A 20,337-nucleotide genomic window follows, 5' to 3' on the forward strand; every position below is an offset into this window, starting at 1 on the left:
ACACTGGGCAAGTCATTCAACTTCCCTTAGCTTCTCATCTGCAAACAGAGAATAATAACAACTGTAGAATACACAGATCTAATGACATTATCTTCCCATACAATCCACCAAGTAAAATATAAAAGCTTGAGATTGTTTCCTATTCTTGGAGACTGACTTTCCTTATACCAATATACACTCCATCATTAGAAATCTCTAATGAGATGGGATGACCAAGTCATTTTAGTTTTGTGACTTAGAAAAGAACACATAATATATACAACAAATGCTTGAAAAAGGGGACTGGAGGAAGGGATCTGGGTTGACCTAGGGAAGAACCCCATTCACAACTCATCTGATAATAATCTATAGCCCTGGAGGAATGCTGGGTGGATTTTATATGGAGAATTTTATACTGGGGAAACACAAGAATTACAGATGAGAAGGTGTGGATGGATTGAATATGAACCACTAGAGGGAGCACCCACATAGAGGAGTGCAAAGATGACTTTGAATGCTGAGCATAAATAAGTTGGCCCATCAATCACTGGGGTACAGGGGATACCTGTGGGGATGAGAGACCCAGAGTCTAGTTTTTGTGTCCTGTACCTGCTGTTGAGCTTGTGTACAGGGCCATCCAATGGAGGAGTGATTTAGAGAGCACATACTAAAGGTCATTAGGAGCAAACAAAAATAAACCATATTGCAGAGGCAATTAATTAATCAATTTCTGCCAGGAAGAATTTGAGTAACAGACAATGTAGTGTTAATATTTTTAGCCAAAGATCCCTTTGGGCAGCTATGATAATTTTATGGACTATCTTTGCATTTTTGGAGATCTTAGCTCTCTTGGACTACTTCCCTATGACCTGTATCACTTTACTTCCTGGGTATGATCACCAGACCCTCATTTCCTCCCCTTTCCAAGTGCCAACCCTTTCCCAATTATCCAGTGTCTATTGTCACCTTGATGGGGATGGTTGCTAATCTTTCCTTTTTTTCAGCAGTCTTTTATCACTCAGAACTTTCTTATATATACTTTGAGCATCAACAATCTGATTGAGACCCCAGGAAATGTGATGGTATTTTCTGCTTTGATAAAGATATAGCACCTGCTGATGGTGAACATTTTCTGTTATGTCCAAGATCCTTATGTACAAAACAGAGTTAGTATATGGTCCTTTCATTGTTACTCATTATTGAGAGGATGAGCTAGATCAAAAGTTCTTGATATGGGGGCTCATGAACCTGTTTTACAAATTTTTTTTTTGATATTTCAACATGATTTGTTTTCCTTGTAGTCCAATTCTATATATTTTATTTTGTGCATTTAAAATTTTATTCTGAAAAGAGGTCCATAGACTTCATCAAACTATCAAAGGGGCAGGGTACCTGACACAAAAATAATATAATAACAGTAATATTAACAATAACAATAGCACTTTTACAATGCTTTAAGCTTTACAGAGAGCTTTACAAATATCCTCACAACAACCCTGGGAGGTAAATGCTATTATTATCCCTTTTTACAGATGAGGAAACTGAAGCAGACAGAGGTTAAGTGATATACCCAGGGTCATACAGCTAGCAAGTGTCTGAAGCTGGATTTAAATTCAGATCTCCCTGACTTCAGGTCCAGCCTTCTTGTTGTTGTCAAGTGATTTTCTGACCCCATTTGGGGTTTTCTTGGCAAAGAGACTGGAGTGGTTTGCCATTTCCTTCTCTAGCTCTTTTTATAGATGAAGAAACTGAGGCAACCAGGGTGAAGTTGCTTGCCCAAGGTCCCACAGCCAGTAAGTGTCTAAGACCAGATCTGAACTTGGGAAGATGAATCTGTCTGACTCCTGGTCCAGCCCTCCTATCCACTCCCAATTAGCTCCTTGATAAAATAAAAAAGATTACCCCTGAGGTAGAAGCAGCAAATAGATAACATACTGTTTATTTCCTTCATATCGTGACTAAGAGAATGCTAGGCTGAAAGTAGATACTCCACACTTAAGGATTAACATCAAATGTAATTACAAACTGCCACATTCATCACATCTGCAAAGATTCACTTTCCACCTAACCCACTTACCATATTTCTGATGGCAAGATCTCCATAAATACATATCATTTATTTTTGTTTTAGAGTGGTTAAGAACATTGAAGCACTATATAAATGTGCTGTTGTTACAGTAATGATGATTTCAAAGATTCCATTGACATCAGTAGCTTATGGGGGATCCCAGCTGGACTCGGGGGCAGCATGGTCTACAGGAATACAGAGCCAATACAGAGCCACTGTACCCAAGTCTGATTTACAGCTTTGCTGTGTATGACCTATATGACTGACTATGTTATCTGCTCCCCTTGGCTCTCAACTTTCTCTGTATGTCAAATGGCATGGTTATACTAGGCTATCTTTAAGATCCCCTTCAAGCTCTCAATTTCACGGTCTTTTTTCTTAGTTCTCATGTGCTATAAGGGTCTTCTAACTCCTCTTGGCCTTCTCACAAAAGACTCTGTACCCAGCAGAATACTTCTTGAGTACTTCCAGCCAAGTCACTGGTTCTCAAAGTTGGATTTGCCAGAAATTGGCAACACAACTAAGCCTGCCATCAAAGCCTAATATGGACCCTTAACACTTCCCTATGAAGACAGGCCCTTCTGTCTTGTTCTAAATTCTGTCTGTTCTTCCTGGCTTCCAGAGCCAACAATATTTTAAGCTTGAGGGTTTATCAGAGATGTCCATGCTACTAGAAAATATATCTGGATGCTATAGGCAGGTATAGAGAAGAGGAAGGAAAGAATGAAAAGGAAAAAAACCCCAAGCAATGTGAAGGAAGAAAGACATGAGGGAGGGAAGAAAGAAAAAAGGGAGGAAGGAAGGAAAAGGGAGGGAGAAAGGGAGGAGGAAAACAAAGACACCAGGAGTGTATCTATTATCTTTTTGTATCTTGATAAATGTGTCATCAACTGCCCATGTCAGATGCTATATTAGTATGAATGCCAAAGGTTACTACCTTCACTGTTCTACCCTAATCATAAATGTGCAACCCTTTTGCTCAATGAAACCACACTTTGACAAAATGAAACAGCAGAATGTAGTGAAAAAAACACTGGACTTAAGAGACAACTTGGGTTCAAACTCTGGACTCTGGAATTCAGTGGCTGCATGATCTAAGTGAAGTCACTTAACCTCTCTGAGAGTCTCAGTTTCCTCTGTAAAATGGTGGGCAATAGTATTTTTGTTACCTACCTGACTGAGGAAGGACCAAATGAGATAATGTGCGCCAAGCATTTTGTAATCATAGGAAACTACATAAATCCAAGTGATCGTTACTATTGTAAAACAGTTCAAATAAACCAGAAAAACAATGTTCTGATATTTGTTTGTCATCAACCACAAAACAACATCAAAAGCAAAACATTCATCCTTTTGTACCCGCTTCTCCCCATATATTTTTCTATTTTCCAGCTTAGTACCTTTGCCAATATTCCGGGGAGGTAGTGGGGGTGCGGTGGACTGTGAAGGTGGGGGGCTGCTGCTGAGGATGGTTCCGTAGGTCTCGTTTTGCAGAATGCTAGGCATAAAGCCTCTCTGTTTGTCTTTAGCGATGTTAGCAGCATCTCTAGCCAAAGATGCGGCATTCGACTGGTGCTGGCTGGAACCCAGTTGATAAAAACTGACGGGCCTGTCCTCTCGTCGATTGGGGCTGGGCTGCTAAAGGAACCCCAAAACAGAGGTGTCCACATTGGTGATATTTAATATTCCCTTTTTATTACTTCTTATCTTGGCAGGGTGGGGGCAAGGGGCAGAATTCACCTACAACACATCAGCTTGAATATAGACATAACTTCAATTCCACTATGGTTGCTATCTCCCAATTCTCCTCTCCAAAAAAGTCACCAGAATGTTTGTGGAACATTAAGTAAAACATTCCCCCCTCTCCAGTGATTTACTCATGCTATTCCTCTCTAGCAAAGCAATGTGTAGAGTGGTGGATTTGAATTCTGACTTCCTACTATTTAACTTGTGACCTTGAACAAGACACTTCCCTTTCTGGGACTCATTTTCCTTAGTTGTAAGCAACTGCTTAATAAATGTTAGTAAAATGAAATGAAGACAATGCCAAAAGCCTGTGCTTTCCAAGGTAAGAATACTGTAATAAGTTTCTTTCCCATTCCCCAACTTTGAAATTGGTATACACATTAATGCAAGGCACATGGACTCTCTCCTTATGTCTCAAAAAATGGGGAGTGGCTACTATAATTAGATTGGGAGTTATCCAGGCAGGGTGAAGTGAAGGTAACAATGGAACAGGGGCTTGAGAGCTGAGTTCAAATTCTAGATCTTCCAGGTGTGAGATCCCTTTCCTCAAAGAGCACTTGGTACCTCCCTCATCACACAGAACCTCAGTGTTAGGAGGAGTTTAAAGGGATACCTAATCATACCTCAACATGAGCCCCCTCTATGGCACCTCTAGCCTTTGCTAGAGTACCTCTCTTCAAGCAAAGTGAGGGGGAACTCACTATCTCCTAAAGTGACCCATTACACGTTAGAATAGCTATAATTGTTAGGAAGTTTTCTCTCATATCAAGCCTAAATTTTCTCTTCAAAAATTCTATCCACTGTTTCTGGTTCTCTGGTCTGGGGTCAAGAAGAATAAATGTAACTCTGTCTCTATGGGACAACCTTTCAAACAGGGCTATTATGTCCTTGAAACTACTCTCTCTTCTAGGCTAAACATGTTCAGTTTTCTCAACCAAGTTTCATTTCTCATGGCCTCAAGGCACTCTATCCTCTCATCTGGCCTCTTTTGGGATGCTCTCCAACTTATTAAAGTTTCCCCTAAAATGAAGAACCTGAATTCAACACAATCCTCCAGACGTGGCACCTGAATCAAACAGAGTGGAACTAAGCTCTTCTTAAGTCCTCAACACTGAACCTTTTTTATTCTACCTGGCGAATACCTTGGCTTTCTCGTGTCATGTCACACAGCTGATCCACAGAGTTCCTTCATGAACAAAACGAGGGCAGGGGGTTAGACTGGATGATTTCTAGGATTCCTTTCAGCTCTAGCATTAAATGTTCATGATTCTAAATAACTCTTGAGGTGGCCATTATTGCCACTAGATAAAGAAGGAACACACCAAACACCTTCCCATACATTGTAAGGTTAGCAGCTGAATATGATTAAAGGATTAACTACAGTTAAAATTAAATAGGGGGTGGGGAGGAGAGAGGACATGTAGGGAAGAACCTCAAATCTCCTGGCTTCGGAGAAAACAAAAAGCAAATTCTATTTTCCTTACTGCACAACATCAGCCTCCTATAATTATAGAGTAGGATCCACATCTCTCGGAATGAAGTGGATCAAAAGCTTTTCAGGATTATACAATTTGGCACTTATCACCCAACACAAACCTGCAATTTTTCATCCACGTCATCATCGCTTTCATCTAGATCTTCATGAAGCAATCGCCATTCATATTCCACATGAACATGAGAATTAAACCTCCCAGATAATGCTTGAGTGAGCTAGGAAAAATAAGGATGGGGGTTAATCACCATTGCTTCTGCATGGAGAACTAGGGAATGGGCATTTTTAAGGTTATCAGAAACAAACTTAACCTTTATGTTCACCCAAGGGACCCTCTCCCAATCCTGAATCCATACATTTGTCTTGAAACAAAGATTAAAAAAAAAAATCTCCCTCCCTTCAAAAACAAAATCTGTCCTCTGCAGAGAAGACTGTGTCAAGTTCAGTTCTAGCTTTTGAGAGTAATGCCTTTCTCCAATAACTAAATAGTCCAAATATACAAATGGGAATTTTTAACAACCATATTTTTTGTTTGTAAATCATAAAAGTATTTTATTATTTTCCAGTTACTTGTAGAGGTAGTTTTCAGCATTTGTTTTTATAAGATTTCTAATTCCAAATCTTTCTCCCTCCCTCTTTCCCAAGGCAGCAAGCAAGCAATCTGATATAGGTTATACATGTACAATCACATTAAACACATTTTTGCATTAGTCCTGAACAACCATATTATATATATATTTTAATTATTAAAAAAATTTTTTTTTTACGGGGCAATGAGGGTTAAGTGACTTGCCCAAGGTCACACAGCTAGTAAGTGTCACATGTCTGAGGCCAGATTTGAACTCAGGTCCTCCTGAATCCAGAGCCAGTGCTTTATCCACTGAGCCACCTAAGCTGCCCCCTGAACAACAACCATATTTTAAAAAATGTTTCAAATTACTACTAATAATAGAGACACAAATTAAAACAAGTCTGAGCTACCACTTCATGCTCATCAGATTGGCAGAGAAGAAAAAAAGGATAATGGCAAATGATGGCAGGGAGGAGGGAGGACAGGTACACTCATGTGAAGCTAGGCGGCACAGTGAATAGAGTGCCAGGCCTGGACTTAGGAAGACCTGAGTTCAAACATGGCCACAGGACACTTAGCTTGAGCAAGTCACCTGTTTGCCTCATTTTCTTCATCTGTAAAATGGGGTTAATAATAATACATATCTCTCACAGTGGTTGTAAGAATCAAATGAGATAATTGTAAAGTGCTTATCTTAGTGCCTAGCACAGAGTAAGTGCTATAGTAGTATATTAGCTATTATTATTATTGTTGTTGTTATACTAAGTGCTATATTCATATCAGCTTTGGTGATGATGATGATAGACTATTGGTGGGGCTGTTAATTCAACTATTCTGGAAAACACTAAGGATCACTAAGGATCTCTCATTGTAAAGATGAGGAAATTGAGGTCCAGAGAAGTAAAAATGATAAGTCTATAGTCATATACTTAGAGATCCATATGGACAAGTGTTTATAGGAGTAATTTTTAAATTACAGTCCAGAACTAGAAAAACAAAGGTATCCATCAAGAAATTATGATATATGAACATAATAGATTATTCTAAGAAATTACAAATGGGACAGATTCGGAGAAACTGGGGAAGACTTGCATGAACTGAAGTGGAGTGCAAAGAATAGAACCAGCAGAACAATTTAAACAGTAGTTACAACACTATAAAGGAAAACAATTTTGAAAAACTTAAGAACTCTGATCAATGCAATGATCCACTGGGACTTCAGAGAACAGATGCTGAATCTATACTTCCCACCTCTTGGCTCAGAGGTGATGGCTTAAAGGTGAAAAATGAGGCATACGTTTTCTAACATGACCAATGTGTGAATCTGATGTTATAATGAATACAAGGGAGGGATTTTATTGTTGGTGAGGGAGAATTATACAAAGAGTGCCCCCCCCCCCCCGCCCTATAAGGAGCAATAGAGGAATTTAAGTGACAATAATGTCCCTGAAAGAAGAAAAGAACATCAATTTAAAAAAGCATTTCAAAATACAAAGAATAGTAAAGGAAGGTCAGGAGAGGATACAGATAAGCAGATCGGTGTTGGAACTACCATGATAAATTTAATATATTTTAAAAAATTAAGCTGTATGTAGGAATTCATAGTATCATAACAAAATCTTTTTCTGTTCTTATTTGTATATGGAAACATTCAAATTTGCTGACATTTATCAAGCTTATTACAATAAAAATAAAAATTCTTAAAAAAAAATCAGTCAGCTTGTGAAGATTAAGGTTTAGCAATTTGGCATACACAAATAGTGAAAACAGCATCTCTAGTCTTGTGACTAGGGATCAGACATTAATGAAGGGTCCCAGATTTTCATGCTACTTGGGCTTCACAAACACAAAGGAACTAAGCAGAGACATGGAGGATATTCCAGAGGAATAGTGACTCTAAGACTTAAGCTAAAGACTTCTGAAGCCCAGGCCTAAATCTTGAATATCATACTTTTGCTTCTGTTAGGACTCCACTATATGCTTTGGAGATGGCCCAAAGAAGATCTTGGATAAAACCTCCACAAGAAGCCACCACCTTTTGGAAGAGGGACACCTCATAACACTCTCCTCTAAGTAGCTAGACACATCATCAGGAGGCCAGCAATCATCGCATTGCCGAGAAACTCACCAGTTCTTCACAGTGTTCGTGTTTTAAGCGTTTAGCGATGTCAAGTGGTGTCTCTCCTGATTCATTGGCTGAAGGTTGAGAGAAAGAGAGAGAAAAGTTTGTTGTGAAGATTTATGAAAAGGTGACCTAATGGAGTAAAACACATAACTAGTTATTTAAAATAAATTATAGCAGAACTTCATTAATTTGTATTGTTAACATTTGTGAAAATTTGGATAGAATCTGAGATGAAGTTTACTTTGGTATCATCTCAGAAAATATGACTTCTGAGGAATATTTTGAAAAAGATTACATCAATCAGTAGAACAAACTATTTTCTTTTTTCCGTTTGTTTGTTGGTTGTTTCGTTTTGGAGGCAATTGGGGTTAAGTGACTTGCCTAGGATCACACAGCTAGTAAGTGTCCAGTGTCTGAGGCTGGATTTGAACTCAGGTCCTCCTGACTCCAGGGCTGGTGCTCTATCCCACTGCACCACCTAGGTGCCCTTTTTCATTTTTTTTTTGTTTTGTTTTGCTTTTCTGAGAACAAACTATTGTCTTTTTTTTAAATTTAGTTTTTTTTTTTTTTTTTTAGTGAGGCAATTGGGGTTAAGTGACTTGTCCAGGGTCACACAGCTAGTAAGTGTTAAGTGTCTGAGGCCGGATTTGAACTCAGGTACTCCTGACTCCAGGGCTGGTGCTCTATCCACTGCGCCACCTAGCTGCCCAAGAACAAACTATTTTCAAGCATCAACATAATGATGGCAGGGAGCATGATGCACTGGATGGAGAGTCAGCTTTAGTGCTGGGAATCCCTAGGATTCATTTCCTGCCTCTGATGTATGCTGGCTCTAAGACTAAGGGTAGTCAAGGCTCTTCACCTCTCAATCCTTCAGACAACTAGGTAAGATATAAATTGCAAAGTGCCAATTGGCACTGACTGAGGGAGTTTCTTTCACCAAATGAATTGTAGGCCCAGACCAAAACAGAATGAAACATAATGACATTATTTATTTTTTAAAAATCATTCTGTTTGGGCAACTAGGTGGCACAGTGGATGAAACACTGGTCCTGGATTCAAGAGGACCTGAGTTTGGGCCCGGCCTCAGACATTTGACACTTACTGGCTGTGTGAGCCTGGGCAAATCACTTAATTTCATTGCGCCACCCCCCCCAAAATCATTCTATTTATTCACAATAGCATTTGATTTTGAGAACCTCCATGGGGGCAGCATTCTTAGTCCCACTTCAACTACTGGGTGGATCACAGAATCAGAGTTAGAAGGGAGCTTTCAAAAGTCATCTAGTGTAACCTGAATGGAAGAAGCCAGGATTTGAGACTCGATTTTCCCTAACCAAATCCTGTCACCTGTCAGGAAGTAGAAGAATGGGAACTGGGGCCTAAGTACTGACTCCAAATCTAGTTCTCTTTCCATGATGCTTGGCCATCTATATAAGGAGATCTGGAAAAGACTTGCTTATAATCTCTTCCAGTACATTCTTAGTGGCCCTTCTATCCACAAAGCATGGAAATTTCATTAATATTCTATGAGAGGGATTTTCTATTCATTCCAACAGGGCTATAAACAGAGAAGAGAGAAATCTGACATTCATATAGACTGACACTCATTTCTCTACTTTCTCTATCCTCTGTTAGTCAGTTCCTCACACCACGTTCTCCAAAAGTGATTGAGAAGTGGCTGTGCTACAAAATATCCTCTCATGTGAAATTGCAGTGGCCAGGGATCCCATTTAAAATGAATAACTTCTTTATTTGAGTAGGAGCTGGTAATTAAGAGGATCCAAATGTGAATTCTGCCAGAAGCTTACGGTTTATGAACATATGTGTCAAGTTTTCTTGCCAAATACTACCCAAGTTTACAAAGCTTCTGCTTATTCCCCCCCTGCCCCCCACTGCCCCCACCTCAATAGGATGACAGGTATAACCAGAGCAGCTATGGATTTGTTCATTGTTTCCTCATTCAGACCCGAGATACAATGGACAGAATGCAGGTTCTGGACTCAGAGTATTGGGTTCAGGTTCTGTCTCTGATGCTTACTCTCTTTGTGACCTTGGGTAATTCACTTAAGCTCCCCTCCCCTCAAACCGGAATCAGCCCTATGTCCCCATTTCCCTTTTACCTATTTCGATGGAGGCCTTCCCCCTGAGCAGCAGTTTTAGGCACTCAGCATTGTCCGTCAGGCAACAGTAGTGGAGGGCTGTGCTGCCTTTCCCTGTCTGTTTGTCCAGGTTCCCACTGGTGGGGGGAAGAAGGAGAAGAGAGAGGGAGAGAGATGGAATGCTGGTTATCATGAGTTGTAGGAAGGCACAGTGACCGTATTTTCCAAACAAAAAATTGGGAAGCATAGAGTCAGAGGACTTTAGTTTTGGTTTTGCGTCCCCCAAATTGGGGCAGTGGCAAGGGACAAAATATTAGCCCAATGGGTTTCATGACTAGAAACAATGGGTGCCGTCTACCAGAACTGAATACCTAAAACCACCTGCAACACACACTTATCAATTACAAACATATTTATGGTTTAATTACAGGATCAAAGGATGTAGAATTGGAAATTTAAAAATCACTTCAACTAACCCAGTATGAAAAGTGAGGCCCAGAAGGGCTACTTTGGATGCATTTTCATGAGAAATCATGAGGTTCTTTAATGGTACAAAGATACAATGTAGTAGAAAGAAAAGACCCAAGGAGGATGTGATAGTTGTTTTCAAATATCTGATCAGCTGTCATGTGAAAGAGAGACTCGACTTAGTCTGTTGGGCCAGGAGGAATGGGCCAACCCACAAAGAGGCAAATTTAAGTTTGAGGTTAGGGGAAAATTTCCTGACTAAAGACTAACCCAAGAGTTGAATGGGAATGCTCCAAGAGGTGGTGGTTCCTCCTTCCTGAAAGTCTTGTTATCAGGCATTCTGTATGATTTCTTATTGAATATGTTATAGCAAGGACTCATTTTGCGTAAAGATTGGAATAGAAATGTACTGAGATCCTTTTCAGTTCTCAAATTCAATGATTCTATGTTGGATAAAAGGAGGCAACTAACTTATTGGAGGCAGATAAGTATAGAGGAAAGAGAATGGGATTTAGGGTCAAAGGACCTGGGTTCAAATTCTCAATCCGTCTACTTATTACCAGCCTGTGTCTTTGTCTAAGTTACTTTACCTTTCTTGAACTTGGTTTCTTCATTTGTAAAGGAGATTGAACTAGATGATACTTGACCTGATTTGTGGTTGTCCATCTGCTGTCACTTCACTGTAATGCTTACTGACTTGAACCACACACTTCTCAGATATTGCCAAAATATAATTTCTAGTAATTTTTGAAATAAGCAAACTAAAACAGAGAAGTTTGTGTGCATGTGTATGGGTGGGAGGCTGGATGGCTATGTTAAAAAAATATAGCTATTCTGGAGGAGAGGGATGTGTGTGTCACGACAGAGAAGATTTCCACTGCAACCAGAGTAATACTAACCAAGGATCCACTGCTAGACATCGGCAAGTCCAACCCCATTATTTTTATGGATGATAAAACTCAAGCCCAGAGAGGGGAAATGATCTCATCACAGAGCATAAAGACAAGAAGGAACCTTAGAAATCATGTCAACAGAGAAGATGGGACCCAAGGCTGGGTCACATGACTCCATTTTCAAGTGTTCCTAGGCTCCTAGACAACTAGTTACTCCTCCTCCACCCCCAAATTCTGACTGACTTCCCCTTCGATTCCTTTCCAATTGGGATGACCTGGAGGCAATGATTGCTCAAGTTCCAGGGCTATAGTACGGTGACAGGGCTAGGATGTAGGGGCATGTAAGGGCAATACCTCTGGAAATCCTTGTGACTCACTTATTCCCATCAAGTAAGAGTAAGAAGGGGCGGGGGGGGGGGGGCCGGCAGATTTTTAAAAGTTATCTGACAAAAACATCCATTGGCATAGAAGACCCATGAGGAGGGAGGAAAAGTTCATTGATTTCTCCCCATATGCTTTTTTGGTTCTGCTCACATTGCTACATAACCACAGGTCTTGTGACTTCCAAAATAACATCACACCTGGTGTGATGTAAATAATTCTGGATTTGAAATTAGACACAAGCTAGATCTTGCCTCTCCTACTTACTGCCTGCCTAATATTTTTCTTCTAAGAAGGAGCCAAGGACAGAAAAGATTTACATGATGCTTCAAGATTTGCAAAGCACTTTACAAGTTTCATTTCATTTGATCCACCCAACAAACCTGTGAAGTAGCTGCTGTTATCACCCCCATTTTACAAATGAGTAAACTAAGGCTGAGAAGTTAAGTACCTGGTCCATGACACATTATTTTGAAGACACACAGTCTATGGAAGAATTTGAATTTGGGTCTTCCTGACTCCAACTTCAACACTCAATCATTATACCACCTCGCTGTATTTATAGGGAATATTTAAAAAGAACATTTTTATATGAAAGAGGTCAAGGCACATCCGGTTTGACTCAGACTTCAGGAATGATCAAACAAATTGTTAAACTCACTGATCACATCTCCCGTTCTGATAAGGGAAAGTGGAGCCCAGCTTCCAACTTGACAGAGGGTAGAAGAAGAACAATGGAAGAGAACAGGAGAGGTAAGCTGAAGCTCATTTGGGAAGCAAATCAGTTTTACTTGAAAAACAAAAACGTCAAAACTAGAAGATGGTTAAACACATTATGATGTGCCACAAGGAATGGCAAATGTAAAGAATACAAAGAAATCTGGGGAGACTGATCCAGAATGAAGCAGCAGTCACTATGGCTATGATAAAAAAAAAATCAGAAAAGTAATTCAATGGGGACACAGGGACCAAGGAAGGCCATTTGTTATGGTTGTGTTCCAATGTATATGTACATTTGAAAACAAATTAAAAATAACTTGGAATTTAGGTTTTTGTGTAAAACAACAACAGACACCAAACTCCACAAGAACCCCACTCCCCAAACTTTGTAAACTTTTCCTTTACTTCAGAAACATAAAAGGAGGACAAAGGAATGTGGTTACCTTCCCCACTGAGAATTTATCACCAGGTAGCAGTAAACTAAGGCAACCATTCATTCAACAAATACTTATTGGGCAGCCAACAATGGCAAGTCACTGTGCTATCTCTGTGATTTGTAAAGTGACTGGAGTCACAAATAAGCCAGGAAGCACAAAGTTCTTCTGGGGACATGACGTTATTTTGTTAAAGATGAACTGTTTGCCAAGTGACAGTTCATTGGAATCTCCACAGGGAAAAGGGAAGAATAGCTCACACTGACAAAGGATTTTTCATTTTATAAAGTCCCATTTCCTCATAGTAAAGTCTGAGGTAGAGAGAGCAGTACATTTCCTGTCTCAAAGGCATGGATTTCTAGATTCTAGAAAAATTAATAACTCTAATGGTGACACAACTAAAGTAATGCAGGCCCATCAACTCTCTTTTTGGAACACCAATTCAATTCAATCAAATATGTATTTATTAAGCATAACTATGTGCAGTGCCCTGGGGATAAGAGAATAATACACTCTAATGTTTCTAGAGTACATGACAGTTTTCAAATAGTTTTCTTTTTTTTTTGGGGGGGGGGTAGGGCAATGAGGGTTAAGTGACTTGCCCAGGGTCATACAGCCAGTAAATGTGAAGTGTCTGAGGCCACATTTGAACTCAGGTCCTCTTGAATCCAGGGCTGGTGCTCTATCCACTGTGCCACCTAGCTGCCCCCTCAAACTGTTTTTTTTTTTTTCAGCGAGGCAATTGGGGTTAAGTGACTTGCCCAGAGTCACACAGCTAGTAAGTGTTAAGTGTCTGAGGCCGGATTTGAACTCAGGTCCTCCTGACTCCAGGGCCAGTGCTCTATCCACTGTGCCATCTAACTGCCCCCCCTCAAATTGTTTTCATAAACTCATCTTAATTGATCTTCGCAATCCAGTGTGGTGGGAAGGGTTAGGAAGAATAACTGGGGTTTCCCCTATTTTACAGAATGGGAGCCAAGACTCTTAAAGGTCAAATAACTTGAATCAAGGTCACAAAGCAAGTTACTTCCAGAGCTCAGAATCCCAGCTTTGTGATTTCTAATCCAATGTACAAAATCATAAGAAGTCCTTGTATAATTGAAGACACTGAGTCCAATAAAGCCTAAGTGATTTGCCCCAGGTCACAGAGTTAGGATTCAAACCCAGGTCCTCTGACTCCTGATCCAAAGCTCCTTTACCCCACGCTGCTGAACCCAAAGGGAAATATTTTTGGTGTTCTGTGCCACCTCCTCCCCAACTTTCCCCTATTTTAAGTGACTTACCTGTTCTGAACTAAGAAGTCTACTATGTGAAGAGAAGTTCTATCCACTGATCTGACTGCAAGGTGGAGGGCGGTTTCATCTTGCTCCTATAGAACAAAATAAAGACATATATGAAGGCTCTGCCCACTGCACAGACACTTATTTAGTACCACGACATAGGCTAACAAGACAACAAAACACCATGGAGAATAACCCACTAAAAGAGCCAGATTTTCCAAGATTAGTGACAAGTAGTGACATATTTAGAGTGCTTTAAGGCTTATAGAGAGGTTTCTCCATAAAAGCCTTGCCATTAATCCCTTTAAAGTACTCTCCTAACATGTTCAGATTTCTCTGTTGATCTGATTTGTTAACACAAAAACTTATATGTTGATGATATTTATTCCCAGTCTTTCTTCCTTACCCTGTAGAAATAAGAAACTCAAGTTTCCTCTATAAAATTAAGATGTAGGATGGCTAAGTGGCACAGTGAATAGAGTGCTGAGCCTGGAGTCAGGAAGATATGAGTTAAAATCTAACTTCAGACACCAACTGTGTGATCCTGGGCAAGTCACTTAATCCTGTTTGCCTCAGTTTTCTCATCTATAAAATGAGTTGGAAAAAGGAAATGGCAAACCACTCCAGTATATTTGCCAAGAAAACTTCAAATAGGGGCACAAGTGAAAAAAGACTCAACAACAACAACAACAACAATATTGGATAATCTTTAATGTCCCTTCTATCTTTAAATCCTGTAATACTATGAACAACTTAATGCCAGGGTTCTCTTAATGCATACCCCACCCCACCTCACCCCTGAATCTTCTTATGTACAAAATCTTAAAAATAAGCAAAGAGGGGCAGCTAGATGGCGCAGTGGATAGAGCACCGGCCCTGGAGTCAGGAGTACCTGAGTTCAAATCCGGCCTCAGACACTTAACACTTGCTAGCTGTGTGACCCTGGGCAAGTCACTTAACCCCAATTGCCTCACTAAAAAAAAAAAAAAAGCAAAAGCAAAAAAAAAAAGCAAAGAAATTAACTATAAGGTTTGATTGTCCACTAAGCATGGAAGATTCCTTCTTGTTCTCCCCCAACCCACCACCCTTTCTTGACTCACCTCCTATATCAAATTCCTTTAACAAGGGATAATGGAAAAGATCTGAATAATTATCTAGTCCTATCCCCAAACTTTTTGTTTCTTTCTTTGTTTTTTTGGCAGGGCAATGAGGGTTAAGTGACTTGCCCAAAGTCACCCAGCTAATAAATGTCAAGTGTCTGAGGCTGGATTTGAACTCTGGTCCTTCTGAATCTAGGGCTGGTGCTTATCCACTGTGCCACCTAGCTGCACCCCCCCACCCCCAGACTTTTTAAAAGAGGAAACTGAGGTATAGAGAGGAGGAGTGTCTTGTCCAAGGTCAAATGGCCAGTAAATAACTCAATAAGAGTATTAACCCAAGGCTCCTGACCCTAGATTTAGCTACATCATGCTTGGACACAAGACCAGCGTTTGTGGCAGTGGTTAGTCCTTGGGCTTTTAGCTGATGTGTTTGCTTGTAAGCTTGACTCACAGAGAACAGAACCTGGGCGTTGCAGCTCACTGCACTTTACCATCTGCAGCTCTGCATGGTATTAGCCCTGTGGAAGAAGATGCTGTTTTGCTGGGTACTCCTCCCCTCACTGTCTGCAGCTTCCTTTTATGTGTTATCTTTCCCCATTAGATTGTGAGCACCTTGAAGGTAGGGAATGTCTTTTTCTTTTCTGTAGTCTCAGCACCCCACACAGTGCCTGGTATACAGTAGCTATTCAATAAATGTTTACTGAATTGAAAATATGGAAAAGGCTAATATAAAACAGTAAGTCTAGAAGGTACCAGGTTGGTCCATGGCCCTGTATACAAGAGCTTAGTAGAAAGTTTGTTGTATTTTATACCCCTTTAGTCTATTATTACCAAAAATCAAACATCACACTTAGATACTTGGGAATAATGATTGTTGGTGTTTGTTCTTCGTTCTCGAAGAAGACCATGACATCAGGAAGGCATGTCATGACCTGCAGTGAACTGGATTTAAGTGAGGCAGGGCTGTGTAAAGTCAACAGCCTCATTCTCTTCTCCAGAGCCATCTGGGTCCAGTGGCAAGATATATATCAGGACGACTGGGCATCCAGCACGCCAAATTTCTTAGGCTAGAGGCTTAGGTGACTGGAAGGGCTGTTTCTTTATCTATGAGATTCCCCAAATTCAAGCCCTAGCTCTAATCCCATCTTCCACAAGAAGCCTCTCCTAAGCCTCTTTAAGGTTAGCACCTTCTCTCTACGGATTATTACCAATCTCGCCTGTGTAAATCTTGTTTGTACAAAGTTGTTTGCATGTTGTCTTCCCCATTAGACTGTGAGCTCCTTGAGGGCAGGATCTGTCTTTTGCCTTTCTTTGTATCCTCAGCACTTAGCAGAGTATCTAGCACATAACAGGCCTTTACTAAATTCTTAGTAATTGACTGAGCAGCTCATTTTGCTCCAGGTAAGCTACTTCCCTGACTTCTCACACATAGCAGAAATAGGGAACCAGGTCATCGAAGAAACATATTGTCACATCAAGATGAACTCAGTGGTATTTTTCATTCCCAACTTTGACCCATGAGTGTAATGTCAAAAGGTATTGTTGATGTTATATACCAAGAGAGTATGGTTGGTTAAAATATGGCATGTTAAAATCTATCAAAGAAAGAAAGGGGTTTCTTTAGACTCATAAAATCTGGAGATAGAAGTGACTTTAGCAGCTGATCTTCTAGCCTAACCCTGTTAATTTTGCAGATAAAAAAAAGTGAGACCTAGAGAGGGGAAGGAACCTGACCAAAGTCACCCTGCTAGTCAGCAGCAGAGATGGGATTTGAATTGGCCATCTGATTCTGAATCCCGGGCTCTTTCTACTATAAGCACACTGCTTCATCTTGGGCTTCCAAGAATGCACTTTTTACCTCTAGAAGATGAAGAAATGGATTTGTGTTATCAATTCCAGGGGTATCCTTTACCCTAAACAGGGTTGGAGAGAGAGGGAAGGGGAATGATAGATGTATAATCAGTAATCTTCTAGGGAAAGACCTCCAGTTAGAAAGTAAAGACTTCTAAATGACTGAAATGCAGTTTAGAGACAAGGCCTTACTGAGCCTACTCCTGTCTCAAGTGGAAGTGAGTTCCATCTCCATGAGCATTCTAAGTTGTACTGGAAACCCTTAAGAGGGGAAGAGATAGGTAACCTGGGTATCTGAGAGGCCTTCATAAACGATCCATCCAACAATCCTTATGGGCCTCATTTGGAGAATATGGAGTCTTTACAGAACATTAGCAGGTAATCTTTCTAACACTAATTAAAAAAAAAAATCAAAATTGGACGAGCCATTGCCTTAACTTTCTTCTAAAATAAGAGAATAATAGGGGAACACGCAAATTTTATGGTGAAGAGCACCTGGAAACACATATTTTATTCAATTTTGTTAATGTTCTGAAGAAAACATAAGCAATCTTTATTAGGCCTTTGCCACTACTGGGAACCACTTATGAATTGAGCTATAATAGCCAAGTTCCTTTTCTTTTTGACTCAAAGTATTTTTGTTACCACAAGTTGTACTTTCAAAGCCCAGTACCATGAAGTACCAATTATCCACACTGCACAAAATGGCTAAAACCACACACACACACACACACACACACACACACACACACACACACACACACACACACACACACACGGCTCAGGTCAAAGCAGTCCCATAATAGATATTTTGATACAGAGACGGGAGGGCTGAAAGTGAAGTTAAGGTTTGACAGATCCTAAACTGGCAATAGTGTCAGGACCAATGCTCTTAGCATGGGATACTCTTGCAGGATAAAGCTCCACAAAGGATCTGTTGTAGTGGGGTGAGTGGGTAAGACAGGAGAAAAACCAGTACTTCTTTCCCATTAAGATTCAAACCTGGGAATTAGGTTGGGCCTGCTAAAATTCCTTTGCCATTTCAATGGGACATTGTGAATCTGGGCTTCCTGCCCTAACCTTCTTTACTGTTTGCTGTGATTCCCTGTAGTGCTAACCCCTCCCCAGAGATGACTGCTTTTCTTCTAAGTGGAGTTGGCAAAACACATGGAAAGTTTCCTGGATGCAAAAGTGCCCCTATCTGTGCCAAAAAGCTAAGTGGTTCTCTGAAACTCCCAGCCTACTTACCTGAAATTGTTTCTCCAAAGGTGGCTTAAATGTGGAAAGCCCTGAGGTGTCTACTTATGTGTCAGTCAATCAACAAGCATTTATTAAGTGTTTACTACAAGCAGGGAACCGTGCTAAGGACTGGGGGATAGAGAGAAAGGCAAACACATTGGCCCTGCCCCCAGGGACATCACAGCCTAACGGGGGAGACAACATGCAAATAAGTACATACATCAGGATATGTAGAGTATAAATAGAAGGTCATCTCAGCAAGAAGAAAGTGCCACTGGGGGCTGAGAAGAGAGAAACCAAAAAGCCAAAAGAAAAAAAAAAATCCTAACTTGGCCTATACTTAGCAACCTTTTCAAATGAGAGAAATGATTGTTAATAAGCAATGATTTGGGGAGAGCTAGGGTTCACCCCTTTTTCTACAGTCCTGATTTCAAAGTTCAGTCTTTTGAGGGACATTGAATTACCTTTCTTAATAACCTTAATAATCTTGTTCCCAGGCAGGGAAGCCATTGTACTCTACTCAGGTTTAGGTGGGGATAAATTCTTTGAATAGATTGCCCAAGGCTGGGGATAATTTAGAAGCAAATGACATAATCAAAGTTCGTCAGAATATGTCTGGCTTCCTCATTGTAATATTCATTCTCTCATTAATTGTTAACCAATCAGAGTTAATTGTCATCTTTAGGAACATTCCTCTTCCAAGGGCACATAATTATAGTTAAACGCCCACTGCCATGATGATTTTTGGCATTCAAGAGTGCCACTGACCCTTTGTGAAAAATGCCGGCATTATTAATAAAATGACTAATTACCCAGAAATTATGTCTCTTCAACTTTTAAAATGCCACAAAAACAATAAAAATTAGTGGATACAAAACATATATTGTTTTTCATTTAAGAAAACATTCCAACTTCCTTCTGCAAAGATCCATACAAAACACTGATTTCTCATCACAGAATGTCCATGTCTTTTACGACATTTTTTACATTCTTTCGCCATGTCTCCCATTCTCTCTTTTATAAACAGTGGATGACTAATAAGTGCTTGTCATTCTTACATGTCCATTTGCAAGAGGGATTTTTTCTGTCAGATCCACGCCATCAGCATATACTTGGAGCAACCCAAAGATGTCCCGTGTTTTCACAGCCTCACAAAGGCTATGTAGTTTAGCTGTATTGTCCGTATGTTTTTTCCTTGCGTATTTCCTCTCGATGTACTTGGCAGTTATGTAATCTTTTCTTGCATTCCTGAAATCAAACACAATTGCTTTATAAATTTTAATGACACCCCCCCCAGTCAGATAAATCCTCATACCCATTTACTGAAAAAGTTAAACAAAATTCTCCTTTCAACGAATGCTTGGCCCGAGGAATTTGGAGAAATGAAGCAAAATACGCAGTTCTTTTATATTTCTTGTATTGAGCCATGGGGAAAAAGTTGAAATGTGACTGTTTTCAACATAGAAAAGAGGCAGAGGACATAAGATCAGACACAGAAGACCCAGTGGCAGTTTTGCTTTGGCAAAGAGCTGGTCTCCTTTGTGGTATGGTTTCTGGGTCTATAAGTGACAACACATCTATTAGTCCTGTTCATAAGAGAGTTGGTCTTGGAATCAGGAAAAGTGAGTCCTACTTCTGTCATTTAGAAGTATGAACATAGGCAAATTACATAACTCCTTGGAGTCTAAGTGACCTTATCTATAAAATGGAGACCAGATTTTTAGTAGCTGTCACACAGAGGTATTGAGGTTAAAAGGTACTTGGCAAAGGCTGAAATAAATGTGATATAGTCACTTATTTATATGTCAGTTATTATTATTCAGTCCTCTTACTTTATGTAACTGCTGTATTGTATCTCTCTCTTTCTCTCTCTCTCCCTCTCCCTCTC

At 40.1% G+C, this 20,337-nt stretch overlaps 1 protein-coding gene across 4 annotated transcripts in view; it reads right to left on the reverse strand.

Moving 5' to 3' along the window:
- The window catches only part of ASAP2 (ArfGAP with SH3 domain, ankyrin repeat and PH domain 2), a 290,308-nt gene that overhangs the window by 28,263 nt on the left and 241,708 nt on the right, over window positions 1-20,337 (reverse strand). For all 4 annotated transcript variants that reach the window (XM_043983860.1, XM_043983863.1, XM_043983858.1 and 1 more), the window contains 6 exons: window positions 19,508-19,697; window positions 14,263-14,348; window positions 10,105-10,220; window positions 7,985-8,052; window positions 5,390-5,503; window positions 3,448-3,685 (listed from right to left, as the gene is read on the reverse strand). In XM_043983860.1, the coding sequence (XP_043839795.1) occupies window positions 3,448-3,685; window positions 5,390-5,503; window positions 7,985-8,052; window positions 10,105-10,220; window positions 14,263-14,348; window positions 19,508-19,697 (812 nt within the window). The remainder of the gene's footprint in view (window positions 1-3,447; window positions 3,686-5,389; window positions 5,504-7,984; window positions 8,053-10,104; window positions 10,221-14,262; window positions 14,349-19,507; window positions 19,698-20,337) is intronic.

Source organism: Dromiciops gliroides, chromosome 2 (assembly GCF_019393635.1).
Source record: "Dromiciops gliroides isolate mDroGli1 chromosome 2, mDroGli1.pri, whole genome shotgun sequence".
Lineage (NCBI taxonomy): Eukaryota > Metazoa > Chordata > Mammalia > Microbiotheria > Microbiotheriidae > Dromiciops > Dromiciops gliroides.